Here is an 18,606-nt window from a genome sequence, read left to right as displayed (position 1 = left end):
AAACTAATATTTAAATTGATATCTAAATTTACTTTTTCTCTCTGTCAGTAACAAAAAGTAAACTCTTCATATGTATTAAGTGAGATATTGTCCATGTTTCACTAAAAGATTCTTCTGTGAACGTGTCTGCAGCAGAGATGCATATGTTCTGTGGTATTCTGTATGATATCATGTATATTCCAGTGCCTTTGTCATGTAAACCCCACCCTGGCTGAGATCACACCCATATGTTAATTAAAAATAATACAATTCCTTCTCATGCAGATCACACAAGCACCATTCCAGTGACTCTAAAACTTATATGTGACCCTTTTAATCTATAAATGACTACATAAGACAATGCATGCACAATATCATTTTTCATGCAATACTGTGAAGTGGCATGCAGTATGTGCAATTACCATGGAATATGATCTGATATTAGAACAGTTTTCCACCTACAAGCCTAATTCTAGATAGATAGATAGACAGACAGACAGACAGACAGACAGACCGACAGACAGACAGATAGATAGATAGATCTGTCTAAAACAGTTATAACTGGGGCAGTACCCTATATGTCAAAAGGTACCTCTCTACCTTATTTACCCCTACCTAAAGACAGTATAGGCCTACATATTAGTATGTTTTGAAAGGTCATTGCCCCAGTGACAGTTTTGTAGCATACTTGTTTTTTTTCTTCTTCTAAGAATAGGCTATGTGAACAAATATTATACTATTTTTAACACAAGTCATGTATTATATTGTATTTTATCCTCAGTGTATACATATAGATAAGAATGGCTATACCGAATTAAACACGTGTCACATTAGTTCTCAGAGGCCTTTGTTTACTCTTTTGCTGTATTCATTAGTCTTGCACATGGAGTCGAGCTGAAGGGCGGGGCTGGATGGCGAGCTAACAGACCTAAAGTCTGGATCGGTACACTTCCTTTCTCTGGGTGTTAGACAGCCTGAGAAAACTTAGCTTTAGGTCAAACTCGAGATAGTTTCTTTTAAATGCGCTCCGAAGAGTTAGTCTTAAAGAGTTTTGGGCTGGAAGGCTGGTGGGAGTAATAAGACCGTATTGAAGAAACAGGACCGGGGGTTAGCTACACTGAAGAAGTAGACAGCTTTTCTGTAAAGAATCTAATGAGCCGCGCAAAAAGTTAGACATTAAGTTGGATCTTAAAACAGGAATAAGGAAACTTGAAGATTTCAATGATGACGGAGAAAGAGTTGGTGATTGACGACATGATAACAGGTAAGTGAAATCCCATTTAAGATTGTTTGAGCAGTTTATTAACCCGTTATCAACGCCCACAGAGTCAGAGCCCACGATATCATTACTGTAAGTGTAGCCTAATTATTCACAAACCCCTCTGAAACAGATCCACACACAGCCTTTAATCATACGTTTGTGTCTCTCTGCGATGGGTTATTTTTATTTTGTGGCATAGACTAGATACACTCAATTTTAATTAACAATTTTAATGGGGAAATAATCTAAAAGTAGGCCTACTGCAACTGTCCTACGTTAACATATATTTTAAAAGACAATATTTAAATTAACAGTATGTTTTTTTTTGTAGCGAATGATCGTTAAAATAGGACGTTACATGATTTAATGACATATTGGCGTCATAGTATTTTACGACAAAGTTCTGGGAAGCACAACTAGCAGTTTTACAGTAATTTAACATGTATTCCTGGAAAGCAAATTTATTTTAGTCTGTACTGGATGTGAATATTATATTTCATATCAATAATATTATAAATCTTATCCTGTAAGAGATTTTATCCCTGTAAGGCTCTTTATGGCAGAGTGGGGGAAAATCTGCATCTGACTTTAAAAGCGCAGCGTAGACTTGTAACGGTGCAGTTTGGTCACGTGGTCTCGCTCCTGGGAGCTTTGAGTCAATGCAGCAAAAGTCTGCACGCTCCATCATCTTCATCATCCCAGGTGAAGCTGGAACGAGGTAGGGTTTCTCAACCACCGATCCAAACACACCACAGAGCTTAAATGTATTTTCATACCACATGTTTAAAAGGTTTAGTGCTCGTTTTGATACGGAATAACCGCATTGCAGAGAAATGTAGTAGCCTAATACGACTGTTAACAGCGTGGCTTTGGGATCCAAACAGCATTTCCTACTCTAGCGTGGATGTGTGTTTTGCTTGTTTTAACGTTGAGCGAGTTTCTGACAGTTCTGCGCATTGGAAGGTGAATAAGCACATGCTGCTGTCTGTCCTTTAGGAAGGACACCAGTGTGACTGCTGATGTGATGTAATGTGATTCAGAAGGGGCGCATCTCTGACACAGCAAGAACATCTGTGTTATAGGCATCATAAGCATGTTTTCCTAGAGGTTGTTTGTGCAGTAGACATCATTAGACAGCATCAAGGTGAAATTCAGAGAGAAATGCGTAACGTCTTTACGACATTTCGAACCGTTTTTTCGAACCAATCTGAATCCTTCTTTTGAATCGGATCTTTAAAAATTGGTTGAACCGATTCACAAACCCTGATTCATTTACAAATCGCAGTGTAGGTCAGAGCTCATCCCGAGTCAATTTGCTGACTCATTGAACTGAGAACCGATTCTCTATGAATCAAGAGCAGATCGAGCTGATGGGTCAAAAAGTTACTTCAGTAGCCGAATAGCCGCAAAGTTATAAATAAGAGGCGTATACTAGACATGTTGACTTGATTGTGTGACAGTTTTATTGATAGGCTACACATTCGAAAGTTCTAGCATCTTATTAAAACGTGCTACAAAACTGATCAGAAAAGAGATTTAATTGGGGGGGGGGGGGGGGTGTTAAATGGATTATTTTTCAAATAAACAGCAATGTCCCTTTATAAAATATTTTAAATTTAGAACATATAATATTCCACGCAGAGATACGAGATTCCATGTGATGTCGCAGTTACGTCGTAGCACTGAATCATTTTTGAATCGAAATTTTTGAAAAGAACTCTCCGAAAGAATCGATTCGCTGAAATGAGTGGGACTGTATACGTTAAATAGATCAGGATGTTGCAGATCTGACATAGACGTGCTAATTGGACCATGGCTAGAAATTTGTATAGGAGCATTGAACTTGCTGCCAAATGTTTTTTTGGACCATTTGGCTGTTGAAACTCTATAATGTCCTTAAACTGACAATTTGTCCACACCTACTGACTTGAGTAGCCTATTTGTGTGTAGCAGTTTGAACCTTTGCGTCGCCCAGCCTCTGGTCAGGGTGCCAATAGCAGAATAAAAACGTACTCCCCCTCAGCACATTCCCACGGTGGCACTTCGGGCCTCGAGTATAAAGCCATCATTGTTTGAGTAAAGGGGAAAAGGCCTCATAGGTAGCGTGTGGAGGCGGGTACAGAAAAGAAGACTAGACCCAGAAATGTTTTATTTAAATGGGTAGTCGTGCGTGTTGCATGTGGAGCCCTTATATAAACAAATATGGCTTTCAGACTTGAGGTATTTTGACATTTTATGCATTTTCACTCTACTGAGATTGTGAGGTTAATTTGCTTCTTTGGTTGAATGCAGTTTTATGAATATAAACTTTTCTAATACACATTGTATATTGAATATAAAGTTAATGTTCACATAAAGCTCTATTTGATGCAAACGCAATTCGATGGAAATTTGAAATAGAAAAACTGAAATATTTTCTTGTAAGATGTGTGCCAATAATTAGGGTTATTTAACTAAAACTGAAACTTAAATTCAAAATTAATATTTTGTTACTTGAAATAAAACCATTTAAAAATGTTTTTCAGCTGGTTGCCAAAGCAGTATATACAAAAAAAAATGACAAAAACGCAACAAAATTGCTAAAATGTTTCTAGTATCTGTATTTGAACCTTTGTAACAAATCCACTAGTGTTTGGGGCCGTGTGCCACACAATCACATCTCTTTTTCTTGGCATGCATGCACTTGGAGGCTGACAGCAGTGGTGAAGATGGTTGCAGTGTACTGACTGGTCCAGTTAAATAGTCTGATGCACGTGGCTGGGGCAGAATTGCTTAGTCAGCATGGATGGATATATGGGGTATTCAATTCTGTCTGCAGCATTCATGCATGCACACATACAAACTGTGACCAGCTATCGCCAAATACACAGATGTTTAACAAACATGCACACCCAGAAACCCGTAACTCTGGACTCAGCAGTATGACGTGACCAAGAGAGCGGAGACAATGTCCCCTCTCAGGGTGTGGCCGCAAGATGTGGATCCACATCTGTTGAAATAGTTGAGACACATGGCTGAGGAGAGAATATGTAGTGATGGTATTTGTCTTTAGTAATCAATGAGTAAAGAAAGCATTCACTCGCAATCACATGCACAAAAAAAAAAATATATATCTAAAAATGCATGTTGACTATTAACAAGTGCAATGTTTACCTCATTCCATCATGTGTTCTGTGAGTAAATTGCAAGGCTTGTGCTTGCAGTCTAGGAGATGTTTAGCCATAGGGGGTGTCTTGGTCCCTGGGTGTGAGTTTGGAGAGGTAGGACGACGGGATGATGTAAGTTAAAGTGGAGCCATTAGCGTCTCTGTTTGAGGTCAGCTCAATGGCTTTTAGCTTCACACACACGTTCGCTTAGAACGGCTTAATTTGATGAGTCTGTGGTCAGCATCTGTGTAGGTCAGGCTCACTCTCATTCTCTCTTGTTTGCTGTTTCCTTTCTTTAGAGTTCTTCTGTAATAAATAAAAAAAGTGCAAGGTTTTGATCTCCAAATTTTGTGTGCTTTAGACTTGGACTTTGTTTAGAAGTTTTTTAGGCCTTAATCACAGCTTGAAAGTCCTTTTCATGTGAGATTAAATCTCTGGCTTTGAATATAAATCATTTGAAGATAAAATGCATATCTTAATGACAGCAGAGTTTTGAGGCAGGGAAACTTGCAGATGGGACGGAAAGCTGTCTTTTTTTTTTTCATTTAATTGAAAAACGTGCTGTGAATGATGTAGACATTTGGAAGCCTGCTACGAAACTCACAAAAGCCCAAAAATTCCAATCTGGCATTACGTCATGGTATAGGTATTAGCTGCGGTTGCCTCGGTTCCCAAAGGGAAGGAGAGGGAAGTTATAGAAGGGGGAGCAGGGGCGGCTTTAATGTCAACAGACCATCCACGTGATAATGAGAATGTTATGCCTTTGGTGTGTAACATTAAAAACCCATAAGAAGCCTCACAACTGAAAATAAATCACTTTTTAGCACCTCTATACACTCTACTTTACACTTATATGTGTCTGCCAAGAGACAGTCAGTCCGGCCAAGCAGACTCCACCCAGCACATATGTTCTCATCTGATATTCTGCTCAGTAAATCATGTGTATTTTGGCAGTTTCACGATTAGGCTGTAGCTCAATTGGTAGAGCACTGCGTTATTAAGCGCAATGTTGGGGGTTCGATTCCCCGGGAACACATGATATCACCACGAACACATAACTATTTTGTATTGCTGTATCCTAGGCCTAGATAGCAATATGAAATATAGAAATTTTCCCTCACAACAGTGGAGTTTGTGCTTTTTGATATCTTTGTTTCATACCAGTAAAAAGGCAAATGTTTTTTTGTGTTGTGCAACCTGCATGAGCAAATTTGTCTTTTATGACCTTATTTAGTTCTGATCCAAATCTTGACTAGTGCTGCTCTCAGAGTATCTAGGTCTGTCATACGCTGTGCTGGTGGTTCACTTTGCTTTGGAGAGGGTTTGAATAATTTCACATATGTTTGAATTATTCATACCCGTTTCGGTAGGATCTGGAATGATGGTGTGGCCAGCCACACAGATGTTACTCATTGTCTGGAGATGAATGTATCTTCAGGTTGGATAGAAAAAGTTGTTGATGTGTTTTGCCAGATCATAGACCATTACTGGCACATTTGTGCTGCCTCAGACCAGATGGCATTTATGTGAAAATGTGGTCTTATTTTTTTTAGTGTCCAGAAAAAGGGTGGACATGAAAGAAGCATTTATATGCAGCCAAGAAGCCTTGATTTGTTGTAGTGAATTCCCCCTGGGCTTGACTGCACTCTGTGAGGAAACTGAGCCCACCAGCATGGAGAGAAATGCCAATAATCCAGTCAAGCTGTGTCTGGCCTTCAGTCTCGGGCAGTGGGGGAGATGTATGCACATCCTCTGTAGCTTATATAATAGCATTACAAGGAAGCATGTACTTCAAGTGTATGATGCTTAGTTTAGTCTGACCTTCAGAGCATGACTACAGGAATCTAAACTATTTACTGTATATGGATTTTAGATGAATAGAGGTGGAAATAGGTCTAATGTAAGATCTGTTTATAGTCTATGCTATGCACAAACAGAAGTGATAGTTCACAAAAAATAAAATTGTAGTTGTTTAACGTTTACTCTCCCTCATGTTCTTCAAAACTTGACTTTTTCCTGTGGAACAAAGAAGATATTTTGATGAATGTTGTGAACTAGACAGTTTTGATTACCATCGACTTCCATTGTATGGAAAAAAATGTATACATTTATTGTGTTAACATGTATAATGTCACTTTATATATACTATATACTTTTTTTTCATGGTGATTGACATAATGTGTCAGAAATTAGAGCTTGACTTGTTTTGAGTGCGGAACATCCATTGAATTAAATGTTTTTCAAGCAAACCCATGGTCTGTTGAAAGTTGCTGATTGACCATTTACTGTGGATTGTGTCATTTGTGATTGTTTGAGTCTGAGAGGTTTTCCTTACGCTTTGTGCGGCAGCTGTAATCAGGCTGTCCAAAACCAGATGCACAGGAAGGAAGACTATTGTAACTCCAAGAGGCCGTTTTTAGAATTTCCTCACCGAGACACAACAAGCCAATGTGCAAACATACAAACACAAAGACTTTCAACTTTGGGTTGTCTTCCTCTCTTTCAAAAGACTATCTTTCTTTATTGTTCATCAGGAGTCAGTGCACATTTTACAATTTAAACTGTCTGTGTTCTCCCGGGGTACACTGGCCAGTACATTCACCTTCATTCAGAAAGGTTAATTACCTCAGTTTTCATCATGCTACATCTTTATTAATAAGTGCTCTTTTTTATTAACAAAATGTAATCCGGTATTCAGGTAATAGCTTTGGTGTTGTAACTATCCCTGCTGAAAAAAAAGCTTCCTAAACCAGCCTAAGCTGGTTCTCTGGTCTTAGCTTGTCATTAAACATGCATTGCATAGATCTCTCTATGCCTGTAATGTTCATTCTTTACATTATATTTTTTTCTTTTTATGTATTTTATGTGTACCTACAATATTGTTCAAAAGTTTAGGGTTGATAAGATTTGTAATGTTTTTGAAATAAGTCTCTTATACCCACCAAGGCTACATTTATTTGATCAGAAAAACAGTGAAAGCAGTCGTTTAATGCCTGTTGTGACTGGAAGCTGAATTTCAAGAAATATTGTATCTTATTATCAGTGTTGATAATGAAAGGTATAAACTCCAGTCTGTGAATCAATATCAGACAGACAGGATTTGGAACCCAGAACAACTTTAAATTAGTTTCATTAGTTTGCACCTGATTACAGTGAGAAAGGATCCTGATGTCTTCGTGAACTGATGGCAGTTTTGCCAGTTTATCATCCCGCAGAGCTTACTCAGATCCATTAGACTGACACAGCTGCTGGATCTTGCTGAGTTCACAGGTGACTCGGATCTCTCGACTTCACTGGTATAATGTTACAGTGAAAGCTGCTCTGTTGTGTAGATGACTGCTGGATACAGCATATCCAGCACTGCACAAATCTGCTCTCTCTCTGTCTTTCTGCTCTTGCTCTCAGTATGTTTCATGTATCTCTGAGGTAGTGGGACACTGGCATCGACTTGGGAGGAGACTGTTGGGATGAGATGATGCACGTTATATGCCCCTCTAAACAACTTAAAAGCATTTGTGATGCTCTCTATGATTTATGGCTTGCGGTTTAGGGGTGTGATGGACTTGTAAATGCAGATGTCGAAACACTAGTCTGCTCTGTGTCTTTGGTAATGTAATGGGAGTTTTCTGCACTCTCCGAAGGCTTTAATTTTTCTCCAAACATCACATTCCAGCATTATGAGATGAGAGGAAATCCTACAGACACATTTTTTCATTTTATTTATCCAGTCTGAGTCTGAAACTCTCGGGTTTATATTCATTTAGGCCTGTACCAAGCTAACAGAATTGTATTCTATAAAAAAATCCATATGGAATGTAGTTTGTTTGTCTTGGATTTTAGCATCTAAGCTAATAGCCAAACAGTGTTATATACACACATACGTTTGAGTGCTTAATGAAACAGCCTTATTAACAAAAAACCATTGTTTAGGATTTTGACCAATTGTCACCTGGTTTGTCTGAAATGGTGTCCCTTATTTTCCAAGGAAGAAAGGGAGAGTGTCCCTTTTTTTCCTCTGCTAACGTTAACAACCTTAGCTAAGAGAGAAACTAATACGATTGAAGCAGTCGCAGCTGTTGCGCTGCTCCTCTCACCCAGTGTGTGTGGGATGTGTGTTTGTGTATGAATGTGAGTGTTTGTTAGTGTGTTTGTGAGTGAATAGAGCCAGCTGGAGACTGTGAGTGTGAGGTTTTTGGCATTTGCAGTGCTGCTTCTCTGAATGGACCTTCACATACACGTGAACTGAAGCAGCCCTGCCCTGTCAATGGCCCCTCTTTGAGACGGCTTGCCTTGGTAGCTGTTTGTGGTCTGTTAAGCTTGAGTATATAGTTCAGTGTGTTTTGCTTAGGCTTGAAAAATTAGCCGTACACTGTAATGTTCACACAGAATTCATTGGAAAGTTCTAGTGATGAATATAGTCTAATAAAATTGATCAAAAACACTTGTTTTACTGCTTGAGATGCGCATACACTTTATGTTTTCCCTTTTTCTGCTCTGGTTTCACTTACTAGGGAATTCTCAACTTGACATTATGATGGATTCACTTTTCTTTATCTCTGCATTTGGTTATTATTTTTGGAAAAGATTCAAACCAAAAGTTGCAGAGCATGCAGCCATTTGTCTCGGGCATGGTGAGATTTGATTTAAACTGTGAAAAAATCAAATAATTCACAATTGAACAAGACTGGTGCGTTTTCCAGAGTTGTAATATTTTACAGATGGGTTTGTCTTGTCCTTTCTCTCTGTGTATGCCATAATGTTTTTTAACCACTTATTGAAGGCAATGTTTGAAATTCTAAACAGAGAAATAGTGATCTGTTGAAGTATATGATCATAAACTCAACACTGAAGAAATGAAGAAATGTTTTCTTAAGGTGACATGGAGTTTATTAAGATTAAGATTAGGAATGAATGAGTTTTGACTTCATAATATTTCAATTTATTGTGCAACTAAATCAGTTAATTTTTTTTCTTCTTCAGTCTTGCCAAATTCCCTTTGGCCTACTTCAGTCCTGACTTTTGCTTTGAGGAAAAAAATAATGGTGCAATGAACACTGTCCAAACAATTGTATTTATTTGTCCTGCATTGTCACACAGCAGTGTTGGAAAATCATTTTACAGTATCTTTTTTTTTATTTATTTTTTTATTCTCTTTTGTCTGGGGAATTGAGTTATGTGACCTCAAAGGAAAGAAAAGTTCCTCAGTGAGGAGTGGTGGAAAAAGAAATAGAGTGATGCTTTTTGAGAATGCATATGCATGACATTTCCTTTTCTGGATATGTAATGATCAATATTAAAATAAAAAAATAGGAAAGTAACATTTATGATTGATATTGTTTGTATTCAGATATATATTTCAGATCTCAGATTTTTTTTTTCTCTTTACTTTGATTCAAATATATCAGTGTTGCATATTTTATAGATAACAGATTCCAAACCTAAATCCACTTTGTCTGTGCATCAGTGGTCCATATGTCTCTCAGCTCTATTATTTCTGTATACTGAGCTGCTTGGAATTCCTCTGAATTTGTAATTCCACAGAGGAGGTATGACCTCTGACGACTCCTGCTTCCTGTCAGAATTTTGTATAACATTCCAGAACGGAGCTTGAACACCCGTTCGTTCGCTCCCTTTTTTTAGAGGAGGGGTGAAAACAGGATACCCTTTTTTTTTTTTTGCTTCATCTCTCCATCTCTCTAATTTGTTTATTTTTTCGCTGTTGGAATCGATGGATATGTAGTGGTACTAGCATGTGTGATCACCTTATTGAAAGAGTCTTTTTGTGTTCAGTGTTTTCAGAAACTTTAGATGTGATCTGGATTTGAACTTTAGAAAAAAGCTGCTGAGCAAATTATTCAAATTTTTTCCCAGTAATAATAATCTATCTAAATGGCCAACAACTTGAATTGAAAACTTTTTTCCTATATTTATTGTGTAGATATTGTGTTAAAACAACTCATTATGTCTGCCAATTCTGAGTAAAATAATTGATTTATATATGTTTTTTCTTCTTCTTCTTCTTCTTGTTGACAATAATTTGAGGCACATTCATTCAGGTCAGACTGCAGATAAATTCGTTGTCAAGCTTATGTGTAAATAAGGCTTTAAAACAGCAGGAAAATCAAAGGAATTGGTCCGTTTAGCACTCTGGCAATAATGCAAGTAATTTTCCACCATTTATGCCCATTTTCTGCTTTCCAATTCCCACACGTTTGGATTTTCTTTTGTGACTTAAAGAATCTCATTTGAAAAGCTGTGTAATACACACACACACATGCATACAAAACACAATCATGGCCCTAATCAAGTAGCTCTCAATCAGCCACCAGGGAGACAGTCGCCATTGACGTCGAGTAATTACACTCGCGCAACTTTAATGTGTTACAATGAAGTCCCCGTACAGTGAGCCATGTTGCCATGTAAACAAACTTAAGTTCCTTTAACCTGCAAATCTATTCGCCAAAAAAAGGATAAAAAGATGGTCAAGTGTGTGTTTCTGAATAACACTTCACTTATAGGCATTTATCATTATAGACAATCATTTTACTTCTTCAGTATTGATTTTGACGTTCCATTGTCCCATTTTAAAACCAATCTCGGTAGCTGGAGCGCGTGTATGTGGTGAGTGGTTGAAATGAAGTGCGAGCCGCAGGTAGCCAGTCACTCAACCCGTAATTACTCGCTGAAGAGAGCCACACTCATTGTGTTCACTCTGGCGCTCAGTATGGGGTAAAGGCGGGAAAAAAGGATGAACGCTCTGAAAAACGTGGCGTCCCGTGGAGCGAAGAACCGGGGCGCTCGTTTAGCATTCAGGGTGCTTAGAATCTGAGTGTTTTAGCGAAGCTATTAGGCCCGGCTAATGAGGACGAAGGGAATGGACAAATACAACATCTAATTCAATTCAAATGTCAGTGTGGAGGGGAGCAGCTGTTGCTGTAGTGGTCTAAAGCTCTTAAAGGATTTGATGATTTTATGACCAAATAATGTAAAATGTTAGACATAAGTGATGTTCTAAAAAAAAAAAAAAGTATGGACAAATGAATGGTTTTTTAGATAAATTCGTTGAACATTAATAGAGGCTTTTAAGTCTTGTTCCCACTGAAAATAATTTCTAGTGAAGAATCAGCATTGATGGTGCCATTTAGTCCTGTTCTCTATCTGTGACCATGAAACTGAGCCTTTTAGGGCTTCTGAACGCCATTTAAATGGATTTTGAGAGTGTTTTAGAAGTTCAGTAGGCATTGGTGAGGTGTTCATTTACAGAAGAGTACCTGTATTTTCTTTATGACAAACAAGTTTAAAAATGGTTTTATGTGTTGATGCAAATTATCCAACATAAAACCAAGAAACACATCGAGAACCTTTTATAATTCTGTGAAACATCAGACTAAATGCCGATAGACTAAACGTGCGGCCACATTTACAGTGGTTCTTCTTTGTGAGCTATTGAGAATAAACTTTGAGTATTTTTTTGCCTCAATTTTGCCAATGGCACCTTAATACTGCCACAATATAATCCAGCATTTGTCAACAGACAACCCAACAGAAAATTGCTTGAATAAAAGGCAAACAAAAATGCCCTTAAACCATTTAAATTTAGTGGTATTATCATAAGCTCTAAAAGAAAGATTATTGACATGACTGTAGGCTTGTCTTTGTAGTTTGAATGTAATTTTAGAGTGTATTGCAAATGTCATTGGTTTCTCAATGTTCTTTCTTTCTTTCTTTCACTTTGCAGATGCAATGGCCACTCCATCTCCAGCCAAGAGTATGGGCGACCCAGGCATCACGCCACTTTCCCCCACACACGTACTGGTGAGCTCTGCTTTTTACTGCCAGCATGACGTCACCCATTACAAGAGAGAAATGTCCAGTGTGCAAATGTGGCTTTAATGGAATATCTTATTTACACTGAGCTGCAATTACACGCAACAATTTAATGCTTGACATATACTTGAGAGCATCTCTCTCCCTTTTTCCATATCCCTCATTACCCCTCTGCTTCTTTTCTCTCTTTTCTTTCTACAGAACGACTCAGAAGAGAATGAGCCTACGAGACACCCCTATGTGGTGGTGGTGGCCATTGACTTTGGCACCACCTCCAGTGGCTACGCATACGCCTTCACTAAAGAGCCAGAGTGCATTCACACTATGAGGTGAGACAAAAGGTACAGGGAGAGGGAGTGGGTGGGTGTTTGAATGTGAAAGAATAGAAGGAATTTGATTTTTTTTTTTGGGTAAAAGTAAAATAAAAATCTAATATAAATTAAATATAGCAAAATTAAAAAAGAAAAATACGAATAAAAAATATAGTAAAAAAAAAAAAGTAATTATTAATCATAATAATTTTTATATGTTTATTAAAATTAATAAAATGTTTATATTTATATATATATATATATATATAATTTTCAATATATTTTCATAAGTAATTTTTTTTTTTTTTTTTTTGCTGGGGTAATGGATTATTAGTTACCCTGCGTAGTTCATCCCTTCTGCAGACATTTAATATGATTATCCATCCATTAGACGGTCATGTCTCTATTTCAGTCCAACTCTGGCGTCTTTCTTTCTGGGCACTTATGCCCCATTAAAAATGATCCGATAATACAGTCCCAGTGTGTATATAATGGTCAGAACTGTGTAACATCAATGTGTATCTGTGTGTGTTGTATATGAGGAAGAACCCACAGCTGCTCTGTTACCCTGACCTGACCTACTTGGTCATGTGACCTTTGACTCTAAGGTCAACTCTCCAGAGTACCTGCTGGGGAGAGTCAGCCACGTGTTTCCCGCCCAAACGGGCATGTGGGCTTCATTTTAGGCATCCGACTCATTATGAAAGTTAGAAATAGAATGCTTCTACATTAGTTAGAAATAGGATTCTGTTAAACAGAACAAGTATAACTATAGAGGGTGTCCTCGCTGTATATTTGAAGAAATTATTATTTCCATTAAAACATGAAGGCCATTATATGGATATATTTAGCATTATCTGACAAGCACTCTTGGCATTTAGTTGTCCATGGCTATATTATTCATATAGGATCATGACTTTATGAAAATAAATGAGAGATGAGATTTGCTGTTCTTTTAAAATAAAAGTTCCTGGTTAATTTGAACTGTGGTTAGTCTGCTGCTAGAGATTTACACACACAACACAAAAAGCCCAAGGGTTCTGAGGTTATTTGGGTTGAATTAATAGTCTTGTTCCTTAATCTTTGCATAAACACAGCTTCCCTTTTAAAAACTCACAAAACTCTTTTACTAAATCTGTTTTGAGTCAAGAACACAGCTGCTTTGAGTTGGTTAACAGGAGATGAAAAGATCGACTCCCAGTCTGTCCTGACTCCACAGAATCCCCGAGTAGTTTTTAGTTTGTTTACAGAGACTGAAATGGTTAACTCTGATGAACTGAAACCTTATGGACTATTACAACTGTGACGATAATTGCCAATTGAATTGTGCCCCCAATTAAATATCGGTGCCACCAAAATATATCTAGACATCTAATTATTTATGCATTTTAGTGCATAACATAACAAAATATCAAAACAAGTGGTAAACATATGATATCCGTTTCTTAGAATTAACTTTTTTCTGTTTTGGAAGCGCTAAATTGAGATCTTTCCAATAATTCTTAGCATAAATAGTATAAATTTAGTGGGTCTCGGGTGTATGAAGTCAGTTCTCTAATATGATCATTTTGGCTTCTCTCTACGCTCAGATAGTCTGTAGTCAGGCTGCTTGTTCTGATATGCACTGAGGTGCTTCGTCCTGGAAGTAAAAGCCCATTAATATTTTAAATGCCTCTGTCTCTGTACAATGCTTGTGCTGGTTTTATGATGGCCTCAATATGAATGATGATGATGATGTTCGGTTGGGTTGAGTAATATTTTAGGTCATCTTAGGTCCGTTTTTTTTAACCTTATTAGGAGAAGAGGTGAAAAGCTACAGCAGCTCCAAACTCACCCTCCTGTTGGTTGATTTCTCTTTGTTGCTAGACGCTGGGAGGGTGGTGACCCAGGGGTGTCAAATCAGAAGACGCCCACCACCATTCTACTGAGTCCAGACAGGAAGTTCCACAGTTTTGGTTATGCAGCCCGAGATTTTTACCACGACCTGGATCCCACCGAGTCTAAGCAATGGCTCTACCTGGAGAAGTTTAAAATGAAACTACACACCACTGCAGTAAGGACACACTCATACAGCATTGATTTTTTGGTTAGTGTTGGACCTGAGGGGACTAAAAGTTCAAGCATTTATGCGCATCGAGGAAATTATTGATCACAAACCTCCTTTTGTATGTTTCATGCCTAATAATGCCAGAATATATTTAAATATTAGTGGTTGCTGCATAACTTATAGAACAAGTAATGCAAACAAACTTTTATCTCATTATTAATAAGTTAACCAGTCTAAGCTTAAATAACTAGAATAATGCTTTTAATGAGTTTTCTAATTTATGATATTTAACATAAGTCTATAAAATAGATTTCCCTTGCAGAGTATATTTTATTCATTGTGAATGTGGTCGTATGTCTATCAAGTGTACAAATACATTTTAATTGATATGTCATGCTCCTTCTTGTATCTGAGAGGCATTGTTGTCATTTTATCTTCTTTAGAATCTGTCCATCGATACAGATTTACATGCTGCCAATGGGAAAAAGGTGAAAGCTCTGGATATTTTTGCTTATGCTCTGGCCTTTTTTAAGGAGCAGGCTCTTAAGGTATGTTTTATCATTCTCATCACCATCATCATCATCATCATCATTATCAATATCCTGTTTAAACCAGTCTGTATGTACTCTACCATTCAGAAGTTTTGGGTCACTTATGCTCATCAAAGATACATTTTTATATAGTAAAAACACAGGAAATTGTAATATGTTGAATATCATATAGTAAATATTAAACGTTAAAGTAACTTTTTCTGTTAATATATTTTAACATGTAATTTATTCCTTTAATGCGAAGTTGAAATTTTCAGCAGCCATTAGTCCAGTGTTTAGTGTCACATGATCCTTAAGAATCAGTCTAACATGCTGATTTGATGCTGAAAGCATTTCTTCTTATTATCAGTGTTGAAAACATTTGTGCTGTTTAATTTTTACTTTTTTTAATTTATAGAGCAAAATTTTATTCCAGGGTTCTGTGAAGTATAGGAAGTTCAAAAGAACAGCATTCATTAGAAATACAATCTTTCCTAATATTATAAATGTTTTTATTGCCACTTGATCAATTTAATACCTCCTTGCTGAATAAAAGTATTAATGTCTTTTAAAAAACTGTCAAACCGACCTCAAACTTCATCAGTGTGTTAAAAATGGATTTTTATCATTTGATACAGGAGCTGAGTGACCAAGCAGGGGCAGATTTTGATAATGCTGACGTCAGATGGGTCATCACAGTACCGGCCATCTGGAAAATGCCGGCTAAGCAGTTTATGAGAGAGGCATCGTATAAGGTATAATATTTCTTTCTCACAGCCACATATGCAATAAAATGCATGTCTCACTTTGATTAATGATCAGGTTTGTGATTTGTAATTGGAGAGAATTCTGTGTATATTGTGCTTATGTGCTTTCAATTAATGTAATGATTCAAGAAATTTTACAGGAGTTTGAAGGATGTGTTGTACAAATCTAGTGGACGTTTGTAGGTACTGCAGCACTGGGTTGTGCTGTGAACTTCCCCTAGCGTTAGTGAGATAATGAAGGAGGCAAAAGAGCACAGTTTTGCTGCCAATTCCATCTAAAATAGAACAGGAATGAGATATACAGAAATTCAGGATGTAAATGGGTAGAGAGGAAAAGCAGAGGGGTTAAAGGAAAAGGAAAAGGAAAGACCGTGATCTCACCTCTTAGATACAGCCACTGTTTGTCTGTTTTCACCGTCTCTCATTGGACCCCTTAGAGACCCCGCATACATTACATGTGGATCTGTATCTCTTACTCTCTGCTCGACTCTGTCACGTTATTGTGATTTGAAAATGTGTGAATCTGTGGACAGTTTAGCAGTGTGTGTGTGTGTGTGTAGGGTATGTATTTGAGCTGTATTAATAACAGATGTAAGTATCTCATTAACATCAGTCACGGGTGACCTGATTACAAGTGGCTTGGCCGATAGCTATTTATACCAGATATTAATATATCACGTCACTGGATATTATTAACTAGCAAAGTCTTAGCGCAGTGCTTGGTTAACAATTAAGAAATGCTTTAATGTTATCTAAGATGCATTAGGACACCGCTTATTTGCACATGTACTTAGTATTGAACTCTTGTGATTGGATGGAGAGGTGTGTGCAGGTGTAAATGAAGGCAGTAGGCAAGTCAAAAAGAAAGAGAAATGAGACAAAACCTTGATTAAAAAAAGAATGTACCAAAATACTATTAAGCTATTATTGCTGCTTATTCCATGTATACAATATATAAAACATACTTAGGTTAAACTTAATTATGTAATTAATTATTTAAACACACTGAAAAGACATTAGTTACCTTTAATAATGTGCATTCAGATTATAATAATCATAGCACAGTAGTAGGCAGAAGGATGAATGCTCTCACGCTGAAGAAAGGGAGGAAGAGCAGGGTGTGGCCTCAGCTTCTTTCATCTCAATCCAAAGCAAAGACAAAATGAACCGATACCCAGCGAGAAATCAGAGAGAACAGCAGGAGAAAGAGCGGAAAAGAAAGGGAGTCTGCAACACCTGACAACTGCACTGGGAATTCCTGCAAAGCTTGTCTTAGGAGTGTGTGTGTGTGTGTGTGTGTGTGCATGCAGTGACTCAGCTCTCCATCTGCAGGATCAGGAGAACAGAAAGAAAGGACACTGCATTCCCTCTCCTCTGTCTCTCGCTCTCTGCGTTTTGCTCACACTGTCGCTCCTTAACTCCCTTATCCTGCAGCGCACTCAGAACAAACCGTGTCACTCAGCACAGCATGTGTGTGGTGTTTCTTTTATATTTTTACACTTCCTTATATTTGAAGTGAGGTAAAATGATCTTGCTATATATGACCAGCCATTTGTATCATTTAAATATAGTTTTACCCAGCAAGTGAGTTATTATTCAGGTTGGGATGTTTAGGGTTGTGCTGCAATAGCTGTTATAGGTTTATATGTTGTTCACTTCAAGCAATGTCCTACATTGTAACATGCTAATATGCTAATTTGTTTATTTATTCATTTACATGCTTTTTGTTTACATATTAATATCTATATGAATTAAAAGATGAAATGTTAGACAAATACTGGAAAAAATATAGAGGTCAGTCTTTATTATATTTAGCCAAAATGGTCTAAAATAATTTTATTAGAAAATATGTCTACAATGTTAGTTTAATTAATTACCAACTTTCCATTCACGTTTAGATTTTTTCATATTTTAAGTTGAATTTTAACGTTTACTAGGAATAAATGTTCATATTAGCTTTCTTTTTTTTAATCATTTGTATGCTTTATGTTCAGAATAAGTCAAGATGGGTTTCAAACTTTGTTTAATGTCTTGCCTCTGTGCTCTGTGCTCATCTAGGCTGGTCTGGCTTCTCGTGACAACCCTGATCAGCTGATCATTGCTCTGGAACCAGAGGCTGCGTCCATTTACTGCAGAAAGCTTCGTCTCCACCAAATGGTGGATTTGGGCAACAAAACATCCCTGAATGGTTACAGCCCAACTGAGAATGTTGGGGCAGGAATGACCCAGGGTAAGCCACCCATACTGTCTTTTACAATGATACAGTTGCACCACAAGCATACTGCTGTGAGGATAAACCAAATCACACTCATATTGTTGCACTTGTTGTACTTAAATGTTTGTTGAGTGTCATTTTGTCTGTGTTTTTTGATGCCATCAACCTTGGGCCAGTGATTTGTTCTTCTTCAGAAGGCCAGATAAGATGTAGTAAGTTGTTGGGCTGGTCATGATGTAGGTTTTTTTTTTTTGAGAGTGAGTGTGAGAAAGATGATAAGACCAGTCTAGCACAAATATTTTACCATGTATAGCAAAGTAGTGAACTGTAAAGATGTTTTTCTCATTCTTCAGTATAAAAACTACTAATGTATTATGAGGATTTTTTTTTTATATCCACTCCATCTTAAAGGAGAGGTTATATCAGAATAACAAAACTGTAAACTGAAATGGAAATCAATCCTAACAGATTAAACTAGCACTGAAATGAGGATTACTCCTAAACCAGAGCTGCAGGACTCCTG

General features: G+C 37.3%; 1 protein-coding gene across 1 annotated transcript in view; it reads left to right on the top strand.

Annotated features, from left to right (window-relative positions):
- Positions 1 to 873: 873 nt before the first annotated feature.
- The window catches only part of hspa12a (heat shock protein 12A), a 32,076-nt gene continuing 14,343 nt past the window's right edge, over positions 874 to 18,606 (top strand). The window contains exons 1-7 of the mRNA XM_026285718.1: positions 874 to 1,243; positions 12,125 to 12,201; positions 12,415 to 12,542; positions 14,391 to 14,577; positions 15,015 to 15,119; positions 15,740 to 15,856; positions 17,927 to 18,098. Of these exons, the coding sequence (XP_026141503.1) occupies positions 1,201 to 1,243; positions 12,125 to 12,201; positions 12,415 to 12,542; positions 14,391 to 14,577; positions 15,015 to 15,119; positions 15,740 to 15,856; positions 17,927 to 18,098 (829 nt within the window). The 5' untranslated portion in view covers positions 874 to 1,200. The remainder of the gene's footprint in view (positions 1,244 to 12,124; positions 12,202 to 12,414; positions 12,543 to 14,390; positions 14,578 to 15,014; positions 15,120 to 15,739; positions 15,857 to 17,926; positions 18,099 to 18,606) is intronic.

This window comes from Carassius auratus, chromosome 17, assembly GCF_003368295.1.
Source record: "Carassius auratus strain Wakin chromosome 17, ASM336829v1, whole genome shotgun sequence".
Taxonomy (NCBI): Eukaryota; Metazoa; Chordata; class Actinopteri; order Cypriniformes; family Cyprinidae; genus Carassius; species Carassius auratus.
The sequence above is the reverse complement of the archived record's forward strand: the minus strand, read 5'-3'. Positions and strand labels throughout refer to the sequence as shown.